Source organism: Rhinolophus sinicus, linkage group LG02 (assembly GCF_036562045.2).
Source record: "Rhinolophus sinicus isolate RSC01 linkage group LG02, ASM3656204v1, whole genome shotgun sequence".
NCBI lineage: Eukaryota > Metazoa > Chordata > Mammalia > Chiroptera > Rhinolophidae > Rhinolophus > Rhinolophus sinicus.
In genome coordinates, this window is record NC_133752.1 from 150,743,263 (window position 1) to 150,764,957 (window position 21,695).

The window sequence follows — 21,695 nt, forward strand, 5'->3', positions numbered from 1 at the left end:
GTTCCTTCATGGCCACATTAGTGTGACCTCTGGATGCTCTTTCCTTCAATTGCTCTTCTTGCCCTTCCCCTGAGCTCCCTGACAAACCCTTTTCTATTCTCTCCCCAACCTCCACCATCATACTCATAGCCACTCTGCTAGCACTGGTAGCTTTAGGGACCTCCCCAGAGTATGCCTTGTCTGGGTTGGGGCCTCCCAACACCCTAGAACTCTGGAGGCTAGAGGGTCATAAGGGCAGATCCACAGAAGGGCCTCATGAGACCCTTGCACCACCAGCCCAGAGATGAGGAGTTAGAAAGTCCAGAAAACCAAAGACCTCAGACACATGCACCTTTGGGGCCTGAGGGCTCTGCCAGTCAAACCTGTCCCCAGACAGGCTGCCTTCTTTTCTCATGTATTTTGAGGGGACCCGGCCTCTCCTTAGCTGCTGCTCCACAGTGGTGGCTGTGGGAGACACTAGTTGGGAGGTGAAGCGTTGTGGGACATTGTCCACTTTCCCGACATGCTCCAGGGCCCAACTTAGCCCTTGGTGCGTTTGGGAGAGGAGGGAGGGTTGGTGCTGAGAGTGGGAGCCAGGCACTTCGAGGTCCCAGGAGTGAATGCCGCATTGTTGGCCAGGCCAGAGTCACAGATAATTACCTCAATTAGTGACAATGGGAGAGTAATAAATACAGGCTTAGTGTCTCCTACCCCACCAGGGCTCCAAAGATTAATCCAGGCTGACGGGCGGGCCCTGAAAGACGTGATGGACAATTCATTAAACTCCCCAAATGCCGCACAACCTGGGCGTGAAGGCTGAGTTAGCCCCCTGGGGGCTGTGCCTTTGTCCCAATTGTGTGTCTCCGCCACAGCAGAGCCGGGCAGCCCCCAGAGATCGGGGAGGTGAGTGGGGCTCCCTCAGCCGGGCCAGGCGGCAGGGGGATTAGGCCTCAGTCCGGCCCTGGTTGCCCTGGCACAGCAGCCCAGCCGGGCTGGAATGTCCGTGGGGGGGAGCAGGCCGAGCGGAGGGGCGGGGCCGACAAGGTGGGGTAAGGGGGGCACACAAAACCGGGGGCAGGAGGAGTTAATTAGACGCCAGGCCAGGAGGGTGAGGGGCCACAATAGGGGCCTCACTTCCGAGGATTAATAAGAAGGAGGGAGAAAGGAGGGGTTCAATCCTGGGGGAGGAGAGCTGGAAGCTTCCCAGGGTGGCACTGCCCTCTTTTGCCCAGCTTGGCACCTACTTGGCAAGTGGCTGGGAGGCAGGAGGCTCTGGCAGCCTGGGCAGGTGCCCCTCAACATCCCACAGAGTGGCTCTTTTTTGCCTCGCATGGTACCTACGTTGGGAAGATGATTGGGCAGGGAGGAGAGAAAGGACTCTCATTTATTAGGAAGTAGTGGAAGCAGGAATGTTTAAGGGCCCTGTTCTCAACCTCCCACCCCAACCCTTATTCTGAGGCAGAACCAGGAGCCCGAAGTTTTACCCTTCCTGATGAAGCTGCCAGGTTAAAGCCAACGAGTCCCTAGCAAGGGCGGGAGCTGGTGTAAACACATGGCAGAGGGGGCCGCTACATGTGTGCACAATTGCACGTGCAGGTATGCTTAAGCACAGGGTCTGGCCTGCAGCAGGCCCTCGGGAAATGCCGGCTGAATGAATGGATAAACTTGGGTTTTGCTGAGAGTAGATGGGCCTGGCCTGCACCATGACACAAAGCAAGTGGCCTTGGGCCCTTTCATTCTGAGCTCCCAGCCATGGCCCAGGAAGGACTGGGACCCTACCTCTGAGCAGATGAGCAAATGTCCAGGAAAAATGAAGTGGCAGTTGTTCCTTCCCTTTGAAAAGGGAAAAAAAAAAAAATGCAGTAGCCTCTTGGAAGCCCCACTTCCTCCTGTGCCCCAGGGAGCAGGGCAGCCCTGGCTCCTCCCTAGGAGCCACCCCACCCTATCCCCTCCCAGGGGATGACAAGGGAGCGAGTTGGCGGCAGTTCCCTGGGCATATTTATAACCTGCTGCTCGCTCACCAGCGTCTGCTTTTAGCCCAGACGGGGGAGGGGGCAGAGGGGTGGTCTGTCTCATGCTGGGCGCCCCGGCTGGGTGTGGAAAGAGTGAGTAAGGGTGAGTGGTGGGCAGCTCTGCATGGATATTCCTGCTCACACCACAGCCAAACAGCTTATTTTCTCCTCATTTTGTTATTTTTCTCCCTCTGGCCTGGAGAGGAGGACTGAACCAGCCTGAGGTGTGTGTGTGGGGGGTGCTGGACCCTGGGGTATTTGCAGCCCCACTGACAGGGTTTTTCCAGGGTGCATGTGGCAGGGTGTGTGTGGTGCCGGCTTGCTGACCCCCCAGGGACAGTGCAGTCCTGCCATCTCTGTCCTCTCAGGTTTTCCGCTCTCCCCCCCCCCAACCAGGATATTTCAGGACCAGCACCTCCCTCATTTGCTGAGGCCAACCATGTGTTGGGGTCCCTGGCAGCCTCAGACTCCCCTGAGTGTGTGGCACCTGGCACCTGAAGATCAGAGGTGGGTGGGAGGATAGCCTGGGTGGAGAGGGCAGGGCTTAGGCGTCAGGCCCATTCCTGATAGCCCTTTCCTATGTAGAACCCCCTGAGCTGCTCTGGGCCCTGAGACCTTAGTGAGGCCTCGCTCCAGGCACAGGTGCCTTTCTTCCCAGGATTTACCTGTTCTCGCTCTGCGTGAGGTTGGCATAGATGATCATAAAAAATAATTAGCTCCTATGTGGTACTTTGCAGAACCTACAGCCCCTTCACATGCTTTGTTCATTTTCTTAGTGCATGTCCCATCGAGAGTCAGTGCTCATTCTGCACTGCCCTACCGCCCCCTCAAAGTCCTGCCCCCCTGGAAGTAAGGGGCCTAAATGCTGAGGACTTGACTCTGGGAGTCTGTCCTTAAACCTCATGTATGTGCAGAGGGCGTTACACTTCCCTGAGCCTCCATTGGACTCCCCCCATCATACTGACAATAGCTGTTGATGTGCTTGACTCCCTGGCCAGACCACAAACTCCTCCAAGCAGGCACTACAGTGGTACAACACTGTATCTCCAGCATTTGGCATATGCCTGGCACAGAAGAGGTGTCAGCAAGTGTTCAAATGACCTGAGCTTTCAGGTATGTGATTGCCTCTGAACATCATCACCTTCCTGAAGAAGACTAAGTACCCATAACTGTCCCTGTTTAATAGACAAGACAACTGTTGCTGGGAAAGCAAGAGATTTGTTGAAAATCTAGTTTGGGTCAGAATAGGATTCACCGCTTCCTCTTGCTCTTCTTTCAGCTCCTACAGCTCCTACGTGTGGGCTCATCCCAGGGCCAGTTAGGAGTTAGGGAGAGTGGTTGAAGCCAGCTGCCAGCACTTTGACTCCTTACCCTGCTCAATCCCCAACTCTGGGCAGTGTTCAGCGGGAGTCCAAGTCTCATCTCCTGCCTCTGGCAGCCCATTAACTTCTTGCTTTAGGAGCTGTTCATTAGATTACAGATTGGGCGTTCTCTGCAGGGAGTTCTTTACTGGAAACCCAAGGCCTGTCAGGTGCCTCCTACTCTGATCAATAAGGTTTCTATTCTCCTCCTGACTGCCCATCAGAGTTGAGCTGGTGCTAGCTTGGTGGATGGAGAGAAAGGGAAAGGGATGGCGTTGCAGGGTTTAGCAGCTCCTGGCTCCTGGCTCCTTATCCAAAAGGCCAGCTGGGGTCAGAGTTCACACATCCAGGGAAAGGTGGGAGGCAGCAACAACAGCAAAAGAGTCCTGGGGAGAGGGGGATATTCTCCAGTCCGGATCAGTTGTTGCCCTTGGGGGTGGGGTGCTTCATAGTTCACCCTGCCCTTCAGGTCTTCCCCTAGGGGGAAGTGTTGGGATTAGGGACAGGCATTAGAGTTGAGGAAGGGGTTAGTGTTCATCAGAAGTTAGGGTTAAGGTTAAGGTCACACTTAGAAGGGGAGGGGAGGAGGATTTAGAGTTAGAGGTTAGAGATAGGTATAGGGCTGTGGGCAGGGTTAGTACTCCACCGACTCTGGGGAAAGCACACACAGAGATGTCAGTGTTTATTAGTGACAGAATCATCAATGGGCTCTTTATGGGAATGGCTAGCTTCATGGTTTGGTTATGGGCCACACTTGGGTGTCTTTTCGGTTATATTGGTTTAAGTCTAGGTTGTATTTGGATTCTAGCCCTCCTGCATCTTTCTTCTTCCCCACCATCATCTCTGAGCTTCTGGGTCTGGGACTACTGGGGTCCTAATAAGGTGTTTCCTTAGTTTTTTGGAGGGTGCCTTCCCCATTGCGCACTGCGCTGACCACAGCTGAAGCAAATACACATAGACTTCAGGGACACACTGGGGGGAGTAACATCCTTTCTGTTTCGGTTTCTCTTTCTTTGGTTTCTTTTCAGAATGCAGTCATGGCTATCATTCAATTGTAGCTATTTTCACACCGACTCTTCCAGCTAGGAAAGGCAGGCTCAGAGTTTGTTTCATCCCCATTCAGCAAGGAAAGAAAGTGACACGGCCATGCACTTGCCCAATATGACATAACCAGTTGGTGTTCAAATAGGAAAAAGAACCCTGCAGGCTCTTTGGGCTACTGACGAGGTTCTTCTGGAGACCTGGATCCCCAGTGGCCTTATTAAGGTCATCCCAGGGTTGGAATCTTAGGATTCTCTTGCAGGGCCAGGAAATCAGCCCCCCAACAATGTATCCTATTTGTTTAAGAGAGGTCAGCAATGATGTGTTCTGGATTCAAGGAAAAGCCATCAAATCATTGATAAAAATAGAGATTTTATTCTGGAGAGGAAGGTGCTACATCGGTGGGGGCAAGCAGCCACTAATAGCTACAGTGGAAGGAAATACTGATTCCAGGAGGCAAAGGCATCTTTGAAAAATTGAGGAGGGGGGAAGAGGGAGAAGAAATGGCTAGAGGGCAAAAGGAGAGAATGGAAAGGGATTGGGTGGGGTGGAAGTGGTCTCTGCAAACCAGGCTGGAACCCAGCACAATAAATAGTTTTATTTACAACAACCAAACTCGTGGCTTTGTATCCACGTTTCAGTGCAAATTATTTACACACTGATGAGGAGGCAGGACAGGAAAGGGTAGGAGGTGACCGAGGGAGGCATGGCTCACAGCTGTTCAATGGCTCCACGACAGAGGCTGGGAGAATGGGGATATTTCTGCTGGGTCCCCCAACCTCATTTTCCACATCACCACAGCTGCAGCTGCCCTTTCACCCTGGAATCTCCCGCTTCAGCTGTAGGCGGGGAGGAGAAAGACCCTGAGCCCAGGTGTGTGTTCAGGGTCTGCACGCTTGGCAGGAGAACGGGAAAGGGCATGTGGGGACCTGGAGAAAACAGAGGAAAAGGGGGAGGGAGGGAGAGAGGCAGAAAGGTCGCTGGCCCGGTGGCAGAGGTTGAGCAACACTATCTAGAGCTGATCCCTCAGGAGAGAGGGGACGAATCCATTTCTCACCTCCTGGCCAAGCAGGGGGCAGTGCAACGGGGTCTCCCGCGGAGAGGAAGGGAGGTAGGTCCGGGCAGGTCCATCAGGATGGCAAGAGGGTTCGTGCTGCCCCAGGCAAGTGGTTGCGGGAGTCCCCAGGTAGGAGAAGGTGGGAGAAATGATCGGATGCGTGTGAATCGCTGGGAGTGTGGCTGAACGGACTGGGTGTGCGCATAGCAGGGTCTTAGGTACCAGCGAATCTGCCGGGGGGTGGGGGGGCGGTGTGGGGGGGAGGGGCTTGAGGAGAACGCTCCTGAGGGCGAGTCCGCATAGCGCTTCACAGACACTCGTGCAGTACGCGCGTGTGCGTGCAGTTACGGCAGCTGACGTGACAGCACCAGTGGAAGGTGCAGTTGCAGCGCTCGGTGACGCGTTGCGTGCGCGTGCGGTGGCCGCGGCCACAGCAGAGCAGCTCGCAGCCGTCCAGCGCGGGCGACGAGCTGTTGCAGGCGCGCCCTGCCGTGCCCGCTGTACCCAGGCGTCCACTGTATGTGCAGAAGTTGGGCGATTTCTCGAAGTAGACGAGATCTTGGGGAGAGGGCGGCTTGTGCGCAGGGTCTTCCGGCTCCAGGCGGAGCAGTTCGGCTCGCGAGGCGCGGTTGCTGCCGCGGTTGCCGTAGAGGACACGAGAGGCGCCGTCGAAGCGGTCACGCAGCACGTCTCCCACGGCACGCAGCGTGGGCAGCCGCATCCAGCACGTGCGAACCGTGCACGAGCCGGACATCCCGTGGCACTTGCACTCCTGGCGCATCTCGGAGAACACGGTCTGGGGGGAAGGGAAAAGAAAGGCTATCTCACCGCACTTCCAAAGAGAGCCACCGTCCCTGATACCGCCCCCTCCCGGACGCCGCCGGGACCTCAGCAAAGGTCCAGGCCTAGCTGAGCCCAGGGATGAGAGGCAGGAATACCTCGCAGAGATTTAGACACCAGGACCGACTCTGCTCCGCACGGGAGAATCTGTCATGGTCTCTCAGCCTCTTTTATTTATTTATTTTGCCTTATTCTTTGAATCTGTACAATGGAGGGGCTGTAGGCAATATGTTCTATGGGTTGCATGACTTCTAACCTCTTCTAACCTATTCCTCAGTGCAGGAATCCCTTTGCCCCCAGCCACTATGTCTTACATTCTCTGGCTTCCTTCCAAGCTTCCCGCTCCCTTAGGACGCCCTCTCCTGGTTCCCTACCCTAACCCCTGGCCTTATCACGGACCGTTACTTTCCAAGTCCGAGGTTAGCCCGTGCGCAGATCCCTGCCACTCCGCTTCGGGTGCGGAGCCCCTCACAGCCCGCTCACCGTGCGGCCCGCCTCGTTGTTGTGAAGGTTCATGAGGAAGCGCAGGTCCCGCCCCTTTTCCCCGGAATCCACAAACTCTCGGCCGAAGAGGCGGCCGAAATCGATGTTGTCGCTGCAGCCTCCCCAGTGCCAATCGGGGCCCCCAGGGCCGCGCCGACGATAGTCGCACGTGCAGGACTCGATGGAGCCCTCGGAGCAGGAGCGCGCCACCGAATGGGTAACACCGGCGGAGGTGATGGCGAAGATAAATGCTGTTTCCCGACAGCCTGTGGGGGAAGACACCGGGGATCAGCGAGGGGACACGCGGGGTGCGGCCAGCACCCTCAGCGGAGGGCTTGGGACCCTTGAGTCCCACGCCCCGCCTCCGCCCTTGGAGTCCTGTGAGCCAGGCGGCGGGCTGTGTTGGGAAGCTGGTCTCACAGGGAAAGCACGTGCGTGGGCATGCAACCACGTCCACGCTTTAATCACGCGTTACTGAGACCGAGGGCGCTTCAATAGAAGTAGGACAGCTCCAGAGAGAAAAACTGAAAAGAGGGGAGCGAAAGAACTCTGCAACGCTAAGACCTCTCCGCAGCTCAAATACCGCCCATGTCAGCGATGCAAGCCTTCCTGGGCGCGAGGCAAGACGCACGCCTGCAGAGAGCAGCTTCCCAGGCACCTTTGAGGAGGTTGGGGGGGAAGCGGTCGCCGGCCAGCGTCCACGACTCAGAGCTCCCTTTCTATGAGGCAGTGGCTCAGGAAAGTTAAGCTTCGTGCCCAGGGTGCCCGGCTTGAAAGCATCTGGTAGACCGAGTCTGGTCCAGAGCTGGCGCTGAGCATAAAGTTCCTGGCCGGTTGATCGCGTGACCCTGCAGGAGCCTGGGATATCTTCCCTGCATTCGCCCACCCATGCCCTGAGGGTGACCCCGCGTTCCCCTGGTCCCGGAAGCGTCGCCTTCCAGGGTACCCACCTCGGTTGACGATCTTGCCGAAGAGGTGGGGCCCCGAAGCGGTGGGGCAGTTCCAGCGGCGGTTCCGGAACTGCCACTTGCACTCTCGAACAGCGCTCTGCAGACCCCCGCTCACACTGTGCAGGATCCCCGGGTTCTGGCGGATCAGCCGCCGCTGTTTGCGGCTCAGCAGCTGCAGACTGGGTTCCAGCACCAGTTGCAGACTCTTGGAGTCGGTCAGTAGGTTCGTGGAGGAGGCTACGTTCACGATGCCCCTGGTGAGACCCATGATAACTCAGGCTCTGGAAGGGGACTTGCACCCTAACCAAAAAGGTCGTGCCCACCCTGCTCTCTCCCTGTGGCTATTGGTCCCGAAAGAGTGGCAAGTCATAAGGTAATGACTTCGAGCTCCCGGGCTCACTAGATTGAAAGGACTGGTCGTCCAGACTTTTGTGTGCCCAGGAGTCCTAGGGCTGGTCGGGGCCCTGGGTCCGGGGACTGGACAGGGGAGACATGAGGGCTCCGGAGATTAGATGCCCACCTTGGCTCTCAGAGCCCGCTTCCCGGCAGCCTAGGGAAGAAATCCTGGCCCGCAGTTCATGCCCACCCAAGGAGTGATGAGATGCTTAGGAGTCCCACCCTCTTCTTGCCTTCTAAGCGCACGCCTGACCCTTGGCTTCCCGAAGCAGGGGCACCTGTGATGTGGCTACCGCTGTGAGGCGGGGTTTGGGGCTCAAGGAAGAAGGGCGGTGGGAGTGGGCTCCCTGCCTGGAGTACAGTGGACTACCGCGGCCGGACCATTCACCCCACTTCAGCAGAGCTGGATTCTCTGGAGCAACTCCGCTCCAGAGCGCCCCTTGGTGTCTCGGAAGGAAGTCCGAGCGCTGGAGGGAGCCTGCCTGAAGACGGAGCCCAGAGCGTGGGAGCTGGATAGGGCTGGCCTCTGGCTCTGCGCCCCGGGACAAGTGGCGACCCCGCACCAGCTCACTTACCACCATCGGCCACTGCTGTTAGCGGCCAGGGCTGCAGGCAGAGCGGCCAGCGCCAGCAACAGGGTAGCAGAAACCCAGCCAGGCAGCAGCGCCCAGTGCCCCATGGCCTGCCCGGCCTTGCCTGCTCTGTGCTGCAGTTGGGGCGGCTTTGGCTGCTGCCCGCGACGGTGGGACGGGACGCGGCGGTGGCGGCAGTGGCGAGAGTTCGCAGTCTGGCTCTAACAGCCCTGGGGGCGGGCGGCGGGCTGCATGGCTCGCGGTCCCAGCTGGTGGGCTGAGGCAGCCACTGCGGGCGGCACCGCCTCTTATAGTTGCGGCGCTGGCTGAAGTGACGATGGGAGGCTGCCCCGCCGGGCCTCACTGTGGCACCAGGGCGCACCGGTCAGGGGCGCAGACAATGGGCAGCGAGCCGGCCGTGGCTCCCGCCCGTCTGAGCCGAGAGCTGACGGGCTGGCCGTCGGGGCTCACCCCCGCCCCCTGCACGGTGACTCCCGCCTCCGGGCCTGCACTGGCCGCCGACCCCTCCCCTTAGGACGCCCTCCCACGCGCGCCCGCCTCACTCCTCTTCGCGTCCGGAGCCCGTCGGGGACTAGCGTCCGCCAGGGGGCGCGGCGACAATGTGCTCTGGTTTTTCTTGAGAATCCGTGGGAGCCCAGCTGCTTTGCCTCCCTCCTTGGGGCTGTCCCCTCGACGTCACCCCTGGCCCCGCCGGCGTCCCCTCTCTCCCCCATCCTAAGTGGAGGAAGGAAAGCTGTGGTTCTGGGCAGCGACTCCGGGAGACGCCTCCCCTCCCAGGAACCCCCATGGCTGCATAGAGAAGGAAAAGGGGGAGACAGGGGGTGGAGGTGGGGCTGTGGTCAGGGAAATCCCGGGGGTGGGTTGGGGGGTGAGCTGACCAAACAGAGCCTGGCCATGAAGAGAAACCTGAGGAAACAGCAGTTTGTGCTTATGGGCCAGAAGGCGCACACTAGTGGCTGTGTCTGTGTGGTGTGTGTATGTAAGTGGGACAGTGCAAATGTGAGTGCATGGGGGGAATGTGTGTGAATGTGTTGTGAGTGTACACACTCATATGTGTCCTCATGTGCAGAAACTCCATGTTTTGAGGAGGGATGTTAGAAACCATTTTAAAGAATCTTGGAATTTGGCTCAGGTCAGAAGGGATCAAGTCATCTTGTCACAGCCACCACCCGGGGCAGTGCATCATCTCTGTGTGGGAAGGAGGTGGCAGCTACTGTCAGGAGAGACCCAGTTGACTGAGGTATAGAGAATGTCTGGGACTGAGTGGAGGTGGGTGGATGGGTAGATGAGTATGTGCGTGGGGAGATTAAATATGCATATGTGTGTCACTCTTGTCCTGTGTACCTTACATCATTCTATGGTGTGTCACCCTGTAGCATGTGTCAACCTGTGCATGTCACTGGGAGAGGAGGCTGAGCCAGCAGCCAAGGTGAAGAAGACCCCGAACGGTTGAATCTCCGAGGAATAGGCTCAGAAAGAAAGGGCAGTGGAGTAGATGTCAGTTGTGTGTAGGGTGGGAGAGGACTGAGAAGAGAAGGGCTGCTGGCTACACTGAACCCATAATAGGGAACTTGTGCCTCCATGTGTTTGATTCTTTTGGGATTTTTCTGCCAAGTTTCTGTCTTCCCCCCAAAATCTGGATCTCTCCACTCTCACTATGCTGGGATACCCAGAGCACCTGCAACCATCCCCTCTGTTGTATGCTGTTCTCTTCCCTCCCGGGGATTCCAGCTCAGCTTCAAAGCCAGCTTGGCCTCCTATTGAAGAAGTGGCTGCTGTTGCCTATTCAGGGTATAGCACTGCCAGCCTGGTTATTATGCCCCACTAGCACACACAAATGGCCCCTGGAAGGAGGGAGGATCTCCTCCTTTACATTTTCCCCCCCATTTTACAGAGAATAAACTAGATTAGATAGTTATCCAAGGTCCACAGAGCTGATAAATGATTTAATGGCAGAGCCAGGCTAAAACCCAGACCATTTGGACTCAAAGCCCATGCCCTTCCTTTCCACCTGACCAGCTACTTGTGAGTGTGCAGCAATAGCAGTTGGGGGCTTCCCAAAATTGACAGAAAAAAATGATCCCCAGCATCATCCTGCCTCCCTTTTAGATCCTCTCTTTTTCATGTCCCTTGCTTTTAGGATTCTTTCTGAGTAATGTACCCAGGCCTGATCCTAAAGAGTTCCAAGTCCCATAAATGACCTCCCCTCCAAGGAATAGGTGTCTGATAAATTTAATTAATCTTCCTGGGGCACTTGCATTTTAAATGAGATACATATTAACCCAAATGGATCCTGATGGCGGTTATTTTGGAAGGGAATGTCCTTCCCAGGCCTTTTGCCCAGTCCATTGTACCTTGCTTTTCTAAGAATTCAACCCAGAGAGACAATGTGTACTGGCCCAGCATCCTCCACAGGTCCAAAAACCAGTAGTCTCTGCAGAGGGCACCCAGCACAGATGGCTCGAATAAATAGACAATGGACCACAGGCAGCTTGTCCTTTATCCTTAGATGTTTCTTCTCACGGTGGCTAGGTCAAGAAGTCTTTTGGCCTGGTGGATTGATAAAACCCCAGGGAAGTGGGAGATGGGCCAAAAGACAGAGAAGACTTGTTTGTGACCACTGGTGACAAGCAGAGGTGGGATGAGAAAAGGAGGAGCCAGTATCCTTTGTTCCATCATTCCACCCACCAGTAGTGGGGAAGAGCGGAAGGGCTCTGGGTCTGGGTCACGCTATGTATGACCTGGCCCAAATTTCTATTTGGGGCAAATCATCACTCTAGTAATTGTCCTCTGTTTCTTTCCTGCGTCATCAACTTACTTCTTTATTGGATCACACCGTCAGCGTATAAATTAGCTGTAATATCTTCTGTCTAAAAAAAATCCAAAAACTTTATTTCATTCCACACTACTACCCAATATTGTCCCATTTGTCTGTTCTCTTTCACTGCAAAACTCAAAAGGTTGCTTTAATCACTAGCGCCAATTTCTTTTCTTTATTCTCTCTTTCTACCCTAATCACACCTTTGAACCCATCCCACCTCCTTAGCAAAATCATCCATGACCTCTGTGTTGCTCTACAGTTGCATCTCAGGGCTCATCCTAAATAGCGGACAGAATTGAACACTCCCTCCTTCTTGAAATAGTCTCACTTGTTTTCTGGAGCATCATTCCTACCTCCCGGGCTGCTCACCTTCTCAGTCTCCTTAATCTGGTTCCACCTTGTATACTCAATATACCCTCTAAACTAAATTGGGACTGTGCCACCAATTCAATCTGGAGCTTCTTCTTAGTCTATACCCACTCCTTTGGGGAACTAGCCAGTCTCATGCTCCCTAATTTATTTCTCTAGCCCCGAACTCTGTACTTGCCCATCTTACACTGGAATAAGCATCTCAAAATGCACATGTACAAAACTGAACTCCTGAGCCTTCCCTCAGCCTAACCTGCTCTGTGATCAGTCATCCCCATCTCAGTAAATGGCAACTCCATCCTTTAGTTGCTCAGGAAAAGAATATTAGAGTCATTTTTGACTCATCTGTTTTCTTATCCTGCACCATCAAATCATTCAACAAATCCTGTCCTTCTGTCTTCAAAATATATGCAGAATCGGATCCATTCTTACCACCCTACTGCTACAACACTGGTCAGAGCCACCATTACCTCTCTCCTGTATTATGGCAATAGCCTCCTAACAACTCTCCCTGCTTCTGCCCTTACTCCCCCCAGTCTATTCTCCACCCAATAGCCAGATCCATTCTTTCCAAAATGAAAGTCAGATTATTTCATTCCCCTGCTCAGAATTTCCCAGTGATTCCTCATCTTACTCAAAGGAAAATGCAAAATCCTGACAGCGGCCTACAAAACCTGATATGACCTCACCCTTCTCCTTCCTGTCCTCTAACCTCATTGTCTGCTGCTCTCTCCCTGGTGGATTCCTCCCTCCAGCTACACTGTCCTCCTTGCTAATCCCTTAACTATACCAAGCAAGCTCCTGTCTCAGGATCTTTGCACTTGCTTTCCTGTCTTCTGGAATGCCCTTCCACAGATATCTCCATGGGTTTGTTCCCTCAGTTCCTCTTCCCTCCCGTATGTAAAATGGAATCCCACTACCTATCTTTTTCACTCTGCTGTATTTTTCTCTGTATCACTTTTGACAACGGATAAACTTAAAAGCTTGAAGTAGAAAATCAGTAGCTAACCACCAGCTCCCTAGGATGGAAACAGAAGAGAGTGATGTCAGAGGGGAAAAGCGTTTTACCTTGATCTTGGGGTCTGGGGAGAAAGCAGGAAACTATAAAGCTGAGTTTGCCGGCAGAGGAGCCTACTTTCCTTTGAAGCACCAGCAGGCGGCACTGCCTCCTTGGACTGGGAAGGCGTCAGCCTCTGGTAGAGAAGGGGGCAAAGTTCTGTCTAGAGTAATCCCACAGACTTTTTAGGGCCATCTGCTGAATGAGGGGGTGCTTTCTGAGAATCCAGCGCCGTCAGTCTGCGGACGCTTTGGTGCCTCCAGGTGGTGGCCTGTGGTGCTGCAGCAGAAGGAGTGAGAAGCGGAGGGTGGGCAGCGCAGCTGAGCTCACCGCTGCGGGCGCATCCATCCCTCCCGGGCCTATAATTTGGGTTCCCCGGGCCTGGCCGCCCCTATCAGCGGCTCAGCAATAGATGACTCACCCGGGACCCTGGGCCAAGGCAAACACAGCGGGAGGAGGAGAAGGAGGTTCCCAAGGCTGCTCTCGCCTTTAGCCACCGCCTCACTTGCTGGATCCCCCAATCTCCAGGGGCACCCACGATTTTCTTTGACCCCCGCCCTCCAGGGCCTCAGTGTTCTTCCCAGATTTCTCCCACTACACCCTCCATCCCTATAATAGGAAGGCAGCCCTCCACTCTTCTCATCAAGGGGAAGGGGGACCAGCTTGTTCCCACTTGCTCCCTCAAGTAATGACAACCCCTCACTTTCCCGAGTCATGGCCCCAACCCTTGTCAAGGTCTCTCTGGTTCCCGCCCCGCCCCTTTCCTGGAGCTGGCCGCGTGCTTGGGGTATTAGGCAATGGGTGTGTACCCACAGCCCTCTCCAGGCCCCGCCTGCCCCACCACCCTCCAGTCGCCTGCCTGCCTGCGGGTCAGTGCTCAGGCCAGCCGGTCGGGCTGAGGGCACTGGGGGCCAGCTCAGGCCACCCAGTCTGCCTGCCTGTGGCCTCCTGTCCCAGAGCTAGGCTTCTACGGGGTGAGGGAGCAAGAGTGAGGGTCTTTGGATGTGGGACAGGCCAGGTTGGGGAGCCCTGGGGTCACTGAGAAGTTAGAATCCATAGTTCTGACCCTGGCTCTTCCTTGGCACCTGACTATGCTGCAGCTCAACAAGGGTAGGATCAGAAGAAACAATCCCAAACCTGAGGGAGACCCAGAGACACATAAATGTCCAAGCAGTCCCCATGGGAGAAGAGGGGCATAGGAAACCTCGCCCCCCTCTTTAGGTGTAGACCTGGGTGTAGTTCCAGGCTGACATGCAGGAAGAGGAGAAGGACACTGGCAAGGATCACCAAATCCAGGTGGAAGGACGAACGCTACTGACACAGGGTTTGGGGATTATGGTGTCCTCAAAATCCACACATAGTTTGGTTCTTGGCTCCTAAACAGGAAGGATGAGGCAAAGACTCCAGGGTTCCTTCCCTCCCTCTCCTGCCCCATCCCCACTCAGGTGGGAAAGTGAAGAAAAGCAACCTTCTGTGGTCACAGCTGTCCAGTGTCAGGAACCATGGCACATTCACCTCCCCATCCTGCTCAAGGTCTGGCAAATAAATATGGTCAATAAATATCCCAGTAGATGAAAATCACTGATCTCTCTCAGAGGGCTCTGCCCCCTAGACAACAGTGCCCCCTACAGCATGGGGCAGGACTAGCAGCAGCACAGGCGGGAAGCTGGCTGCCCAGCGAGCTGCATGGTCACCACCAAGGAAGAGATGACTGTGGCTGTGGGTTTCAGCCCCGTGGCTCTGCTTCCCTGGGGGGCCTGTCTCTGAGTCAACGTGCCAGCCTTGGGCTTGCAGGGCCAGCCGTGCCTTGGGCTGCGGTCTGGCAGGGGCGGGAGGGGGGGCGGCTGGGAAGCCTGGGGCCCCTCTCTGGCAAAAATAGCCCAAAGTGGTTAGAGCTGGGAGGGTGAGTCAGGCAAAAGTGCAGTGGTGCCTAACCCCTTCGCTGCCACCGGAGCTCCCTAAGGTGGTTTGGCTCCGTCTGTGCTCCCCAAGATCAGGCTCTTTCCCTGCTCTCCTAGGGCTGGACTCAGTTTGGGATCCTGAGGCCCTCCTCTTTCCATGTGAAACAAGTCTGCGAGCCTGGAGCAGGAATATGGGCCACCCAAAGTGCGGATCCTGGATCCCAGGAAGGGCAGGAGACCTCTGCCAGCAAGGATGCCTGCAAGCCAAAGGAAGGACAGGAGCAGGCTGAATATCTTTGGGGTTACCCCAGCCTCTGCTAGGGCCAAACTCTGAGGCCAAAGCTGACCCCTCCCAAGGGGCAGGCACAGGGCTCAGAGGTGGGTGGAAGCCAAGCCACCCAGAAGGGAAGTTCTCCCACTGGCTCCCAGTGCCCTGCGGTGCGCTCTTGCTGAGGGCTCAACACGCAACTGTCCAACGAGGAAGTCAGTTAGCTCCGTTTACATCCTGTCAAAGGCACCCTCCAGACATTCAGCGCTCTGTGGAGGAAACTGAGGCAAAGAGAAATGACCACTTGGGACCAGGGTCCTGGCTGCCTAGTCTGGGTCACTACACCCTCCTTGCAGCCTTGGCGACTCCAGAGCAGGTGAGAGGAACTCTGGTCACCTCCTCCTTCAGTGGTGCCAAGCCTGAACCCGGGCGTCGGGGGAGAGGGTGTGTGTGTACGCTGGGAGGAGGGGGAGCGACTGCGCGCTCGGGGTCAAGGCGGGGGGTGCAGAGGAGCCGGGTGGGGATGCCCCGGGCTCGGGGAGGGGCCGCAGCTCTGTCAGCCACAGCAGAGCCGTCCGTGAGCTCCGCGCGATTAGAGCCAGAGCCCCCTGTTCTTTGCTCGCCCGCTCGCTAGCTTTCTCGATCACTCCCTCCCTTCCTCCCTCCCTTCCTCCCGGCGGCCGCGGCGGCGCTGGGAAAGCGGCGAAGAGGAGTGGCCCTGCCCTGGAAGAATGCGGCTCTGCCGAGGGGGCAGAACCCGACGCAGTCTCCCCACTGTTTGAGCAGCCCGAGCCCAGGCGACCCGATCCCGCCGGTCGCGGACCCTGCACCAGAGCAGCTGGAGGTAATCGGAACTGGGAAAGCAGGGAGGGCAGGGACACGCACACCGGGATGAGACAGGCACTCGGATAGTCAGACAGACAGACATGCATCCTCCCACAGGGGCACAGAGATGCAGAGAGAGCCAGAGATATTGCCAGAAATAAAGACCCAGCAAATAAAGGAGTGCCCCCGGATTTGGAGGGCAATGAACGCGAAAGCAAAGGGGTGGGTACTGAGGCTGGGACCTGTGAGGACCAGATGGGCGACGCGGAGGCGGAGAACATGTAGTTGGGAAAGGTGACAGACGAGGAAGAGGACTGAACCTGCTCCACGGTCCCTTCCAGGAGGGAACCAGGTCCCCTCCCTGTCCTGGCCGCACCTGGAGCCTTCCCTCTCTCCCTACTGCGGGCGGAGGACTAGGATAGAGCCGGCGGGGAGCCCATTGCTCCACGCTTCTCACGGAGGCTGCCTGCCCTCGACGGCACCTGGAGGCGACACTTCCCCCACCCCCACCCGGCTGGCTGTAGGTGGTGGGGAACCCCCTCCCAATCCCGCCCTCTAGCCCTGTGAGGGCGTGAAGCTGTGTAGGGTGGGGGAAGCGAGTCGTGAGGCCCTCGAAGAGGGAGCAGTGGGCGAGGTGGTGGAGTGGCGTTTGTGAGTCTGTATGTCTGAGTTTGAACGTGAGTGTGTGCCTGTGTGCCTGGCGTCGTGTCTGGCTGGGTTCGCTCCCGGGGAGCTCGAATAAGTCCCAGTTGCGGGGCGAGGATTCTTCCTCCAGGGCCCAGGAACTCTGGAAACCAAGGGGGTGATTCTTAGTGTATCGTTTGGGGAGGGACGAGAAGGATTAGCGGGGTGACGTTGGTGAGTTAGGAGCTCCCTTCGGTTGGCCGGGCGAGCCACCCTCTTCCGGAGCCGTCCTTAAGTCTCCCTGTCCCGCAGGCTCTGATCAATTTGCCCACCGGCGCCTTCGGGCCCGGGCTTCGACATGCCGGAGGAGCCCCGGCCGCGGCCTCCGCCCTGGGGCTTCGTGGGTCTCCTGTTCCTGGCCTTGTGCAGTCGGTGAGCAGTTTTCCCTCTCACCCAGCCCTGGAGAGAAAGCCTGGGCTACAAGCACACCCCGGGGCGGGAGGAGTCGGAGGGGACGCGAGGCCTGGACCACAGACCCTTAAACGCCTTCTCCGTTCCCAGGGCTCTAAGCAATGAGATTCTGGGCCTGAAGTTGCCCGGCGAGCCGCCGCTGACCGCCAACACCGTGTGCCTGACGCTGTCGGGCCTGAGCAAGCGGCAGCTAGGCCTGTGCCTGCGCAGCCCCGACGTGACAGCGTCCGCGCTTCAGGGCCTGCACATTGCTGTCCACGAGTGTCAGCACCAGCTGCGCGACCAGCGCTGGAACTGCTCGGCGCTCGAGGGCGGCGGCCGCCTGCCGCACCACAGCGCTGTCCTCAAGCGCGGTAAGCCTGGCGGGGCGAGTTTGTGCCGCCTCAGGGGCGGGGGGTGGGGGCAGGCCGAGGCGAGAGGAGGAGGGAAGGGATGGGTTCACGACTGGGAGAGGGGCCTCTCTGGGAATTCCCCCCGGGAGCCTCGCAGAGCTGGGTCTGGCCACCCGTCTGGGCCCCTGCGCTTCTGACTTCCACCTGCTCGCTGCGGGCAAGGCAGCTGGGTCCCTGCTCCCCTACCCGAAGGCCCCCTTTCCTGCCTCCACCCAGCTCGATCTGGGTTGCACCTGTGAGCAAGAGATGCCCCCAGCCCTGGAAGCTTCAAACGCCCCCCTCATTTCCTCCCCCAATTTTCACCCCCTCCCTCTCCGAGGGACAAGCCCAGGCTGGTGTCCCCAGAGCTTCAGCGGAGGTGGGGTGCCGCCCCCAACTGTTTAAGGGTTAAACCTACTCCCCTAATTGCTGGGGTTCCCAGGAGCTGAGGCTGGGAACAAAGACCCTGATGGCTTTGAAGCAGGGGCGCAGCCTCCTCCTCTGTGCGTGGGGGCCCCAGGTGGCTCACCTGAGCAGGTGAGGAAGGCTGGAGAGGTGGAGAACAGGTCACTGCTGGCCTGGTCTGGGAGGCATTGCTGCCTCTTTCCAGACCATGCTGGAGTTTACTCCATGGAGGAGTAAAGATCCATCCTGGGCTGAGCCCAAGGGTGGGGGCAGTACTTCGGGGACTACAGGGTTAATAGGCAGCTGCCATCTGCGGGGGAATTCCCAAGACGTGTGCAAACAGCTTCACCCCTGGAGGCTTGGGGTTGGGGGGAATCGGGAGGCTGAGCTAGGAGCCCTGCATCCTGGGGTGGGAAAAGCCTGGCCCTTAAGGAGGTGCTGTTTCTCATCCTCTCTGTGTTCCAGAGAGCCCCTGCCTAAAAGGAAGTGAGCGACCCCCTCTTTCTCCACAGGACATGGTATAGGGGAAGGCTTTGATGCCCAAATAAGAAGCATATATACCTAAGCCTGGGAAAGGCTTGTCATCCTGAGCCTCTGTGACCCCTAAAACAAAACAAAGGAGCCAATATTTTAAGAGGGCCTTAGGGAAAATCACCGCCACCTCTCTCCCCTTCCCAGCGTTTTATAGAGTAATAGCAGGTTAGGATAAACATAAAGGGCAGTTTTAAGGACAAATATAAAACTAGAAACTGGAAAAGGGAAAGACAGCTCCACAGCTCCAGTGCTTTGGGGGGTTTTGGGGTGGTGTAGGGTAGGTTGGTTAAAAGACTGATTAAAATAACCCTGAAAAAGAAAGAGGAAGAGGAGAAGGAGAAAGAGAGAAGGAAGAAGAAAAGAACCCCAAGGGCCTCTGCTTCCACCCCACTCGAGCTCCCTGCAGGGCTGGGGAATTTCTGAAGCTTTCAGATGTAGAACTCAGTGAACACATCTTCAAAGACCACAGGGACTCCCTCTTAGTCATCTCGCACCCCCCAGGGATCTTTCCCTCTAGGCTAGCTCTCTCATCCACACCTGAACATCCCAGATTCTGGAGCCAGAATAGGCCTCAGAGATCAATCTTCTCAACCCATCCTCTCACTTTATAGATGAGGAAACTGAGGCTCTGCATTTTCTGTTCCTTCCTTCTCCTGTGATTTCTCCCAAATTACTCAGCTAGTAATGGCAGGGTCAGGATTCAGTTAGGAATTTCTGGAATCGGAGGGTGGCTGTTTGTTTATTTCTTTCTGCCTTCCTACTTTCAGCTGCCTGTCAACCTCACCCCCACCATCACACCCTTTTCATCCCCAGGTTTCCGTGAGAGTGCTTTTTCCTTCTCCATGCTGGCTGCTGGGGTCATGCACGCGGTGGCCACAGCCTGCAGCCTGGGCAAGCTGGTGAGCTGCGGCTGTGGCTGGAAGGGCAGTGGTGAGCAGGATCGGCTGAGAGCCAAACTGCTGCAGCTGCAGGCGTTGTCCCGGGGCAAGAGTTTTCCCCACTCCTTGCCCAGCCCAGGCCCTGGCTCAGGCCCCAGCCCTAGCCCCCAGGACACATGGGAATGGGGTGGCTGTAACCATGACATGGACTTTGGAGAGAAGTTCTCTCGGGATTTCTTGGATTCCAGGGAAGCTCCCCGGGACATCCAGGCACGAATGCGAATCCACAACAACAGGGTGGGGCGCCAGGTACGTGTGTGCAACTTGTCCTGGGTCTTCCAAGCTTTCCAGGCCTGGTTAGAGTTTGAGAGACACGGCAGACTAAGAGGATGAGGTGTAGTGGGTGGTTGTCACCATCTGGGTGGTCTCTAGCATGTCACTTAACCTCAGTTTTGCATCTGTAAAGTGAGTCTGAGGATACCTCCCTGACAATGTCATTAAGACTGGGCTAGCAAATAGAGGCCCTAGCTGAGTGCCTCCATCTTTGGCAGGTGTTCATGACACAGTAGCTATGATTACAGCTGCCTTCCCTACAGAATTTAGGGGTGCTCTGGGCCAGACTCCCCATTTTAGCAGTGCTTATTCGGGAAAGAGCACTGGATTGGGAGTCAGGATGACTGGAGTTGAGTTCAGTTACCAGCTAATTACCAGCTGAGTCTCTGTTACCAGCTAGTGATTAAACGTGGGCAAATCCCTCTGCTCTGGCTTCAGTTCTCCAACCATAAAATGAGGGAGTTAGGCTATCAGCCAGCCTCACAGTGCCCTTTCTTTTCTGATATTCCACAGTCATTGGTTATTCTTACCTCCTTGAACTCTCTGTTCCCTCCCCTCTCCTGTGCCTCTGTGCTCTATCCATTTGCTGCTCTTTCCTTTACCTCTTTCCCGTCTGATGCTCTAGGTGGTGAATGAAAATCTGAAGCGGAAATGCAAATGCCACGGCACGTCAGGCAGCTGCCAGTTCAAGACCTGCTGGAGGGCCGCCCCGGAGTTCCGGGCAGTGGGAGCAGCATTGAGGGAGCGTCTGGGTCGGGCCATCTTCATTGATACGCACAACCGCAACTCTGGAGCCTTCCAGCCTCGCCTGCGTCCCCGTCGCCTCTCAGGAGAGCTGGTTTACTTTGAGAAGTCTCCTGACTTCTGTGAGCGAGACCCCACTGTGGGCTCCCCAGGCACGCGGGGCCGGGCCTGCAACAAGACCAGCCGCCTGCTGGATGGCTGTGGCAGCCTGTGTTGTGGCCGTGGGCACAACGTACTCCGGCAGACACGAGTTGAGCGCTGTCATTGCCGCTTCCACTGGTGCTGCTATGTGCTGTGTGATGAATGCAAGGTCACAGAGTGGGTCAACGTGTGTAAGTGAGGGGCCTCTCACCGCAGGCTGGGGGAAGGGAAGGGCACTGCTCAGCTTTTTGCTCTGATTTCTGTCCAAGTTCAATCTTGTCCCCCGGAAGCTCAAAGTGTCTACCTAGAAAGAGCTTTGTGGGGGCTGCGGGTCAGATGGAGTCTGTGATGTGTGGCCGTCTTCCCCACAGTCGGAGGGCCTTGAGGGGAAGATGTCACCCCTCTTCTCCTTAAACACCTGAATGGACTAAGATGAAATGCACTGTATTGCCCCCCTCTTCCCAACCCGGGGCTCCCTTTAACTCTGACTCATACTCCTTTTGGGAGTCCCTGTAGTTTGACCACGCTTCTCCTTTGAGGGCTAGCCCCAGGCATTGTGTGGAGCCATGAGACCTGTATCCAGAGAGACCACTCACTCCATTTGCTGTTCCCAAACTCCTCTACTGCAGCCTGAGCCCCCTCTTGTGGGGTAATGGGAGACAGTCATAGAGAGGTTTTTCTTAGGGAAGGAACAGAGTGCGAGGGGTACTCTCCCTTGAGTCCTCAGAGTCCTCTGTTCAGGCCTTTAGAGAAGCTGTCTTCCCTCATTCAGATGGTAAAGGGGACCCTTCAAAGGAAGAGTATTACCTACAACTCTCTGAGCCTCTTTTTCTTTCTTCAGCAGGAGGGGTGGGAATAGATAATTTATTGTACTGAGACTTGTTCTTGGTTCCTGTTTGTAACTAAAATAAATTAAGTTTCTGGAACAGTGGACGCAGATGGTGATATTTCTGCCCACACTTGGGATCCCAGTCCATGGCTTATTTTCCAGGTGAATTCTCTTACTCTCTTACACTCAATGACTTTATTTACATATAGAGGCCTGTTTCCACAAAGGATTTGAAATGGTCCTCAGTGACTTAGTTAGCAACTTTGAATGTGAAAAACCAGGGGAGGCTTCTAGGTGTAAGGGGCTAGAGATCCAAACATAGGCTGTATTTACTCTCTATGTGCCTCAACTCCAGATTTTGCATTGGTCACTGCCCTAGAACAAGGACTGGCTTTTTTTTTTCCTTGTAAAG

At 56.1% G+C, this 21,695-nt stretch overlaps 2 protein-coding genes across 3 annotated transcripts; one reads left to right on the forward strand and one right to left on the reverse strand.

Annotated features, from left to right (window-relative positions):
• Positions 1–4,038: 4,038 nt before the first annotated feature.
• On the reverse strand, positions 4,039–9,223 carry WNT1 (Wnt family member 1). The gene is made up of 4 exons (XM_019724381.2): positions 8,695–9,223; positions 7,724–7,977; positions 6,774–7,039; positions 4,039–6,246 (listed from the first exon to the last, which is right to left on the reverse strand). The coding sequence occupies exons 1-4, from the start codon at positions 8,796–8,798 to the stop codon at positions 5,758–5,760; spliced, it is 1,113 nt and encodes a 370-aa protein (XP_019579940.1). The 5' UTR covers positions 8,799–9,223; the 3' UTR covers positions 4,039–5,757.
• A 5,695-nt stretch (positions 9,224–14,918) lies between these two features.
• WNT10B (Wnt family member 10B) lies at positions 14,919–21,385 on the forward strand. Of its 2 annotated transcripts, XM_019724675.2 has the most exons (6): positions 14,919–15,504; positions 15,763–15,972; positions 16,890–17,009; positions 17,139–17,401; positions 19,172–19,545; positions 20,195–21,385. In XM_019724675.2, exons 3-6 carry the CDS (start codon positions 16,936–16,938, stop codon positions 20,651–20,653), a joined length of 1,170 nt encoding a protein of 389 aa, XP_019580234.1. In that variant the 5' UTR covers positions 14,919–15,504; positions 15,763–15,972; positions 16,890–16,935; the 3' UTR covers positions 20,654–21,385. The 2 variants fall into 2 exon arrangements, with proteins under 2 accessions (XP_019580234.1, XP_074181854.1); XM_074325753.1 differs by lacking the exons at positions 14,919–15,504; positions 15,763–15,972 and adding an exon at positions 16,217–16,473.
• The last annotated feature ends 310 nt before the right edge of the window (positions 21,386–21,695 follow it).

Excerpts from the sequence above, each read along its gene's own strand:
- WNT1 (XM_019724381.2), bottom strand. The coding sequence starts at position 8,798 with ATGGGGCACTGGGCGCTGCTGCCTGGCTGGGTTTCTGCTACCCTGTTG. Across the intron at positions 7,978-8,694 it reads AACAGCAGTGGCCGATGGTG|GGGCATCGTGAACGTAGCCT; the intron begins GTAAGTGAGCTG and ends GGGTCTCACCAG. Across the intron at positions 7,040-7,723 it reads CGGCAAGATCGTCAACCGAG|GCTGTCGGGAAACAGCATTT; the intron begins GTGGGTACCCTG and ends CTTCCCCCACAG.
- WNT10B (XM_019724675.2), top strand. The coding sequence starts at position 16,936 with ATGCCGGAGGAGCCCCGGCCGCGGCCTCCGCCCTGGGGCTTCGTGGGT. Across the intron at positions 17,010-17,138 it reads TTCCTGGCCTTGTGCAGTCG|GGCTCTAAGCAATGAGATTC; the intron begins GTGAGCAGTTTT and ends CTCCGTTCCCAG. Across the intron at positions 19,546-20,194 it reads ACAACAGGGTGGGGCGCCAG|GTGGTGAATGAAAATCTGAA; the intron begins GTACGTGTGTGC and ends CTGATGCTCTAG.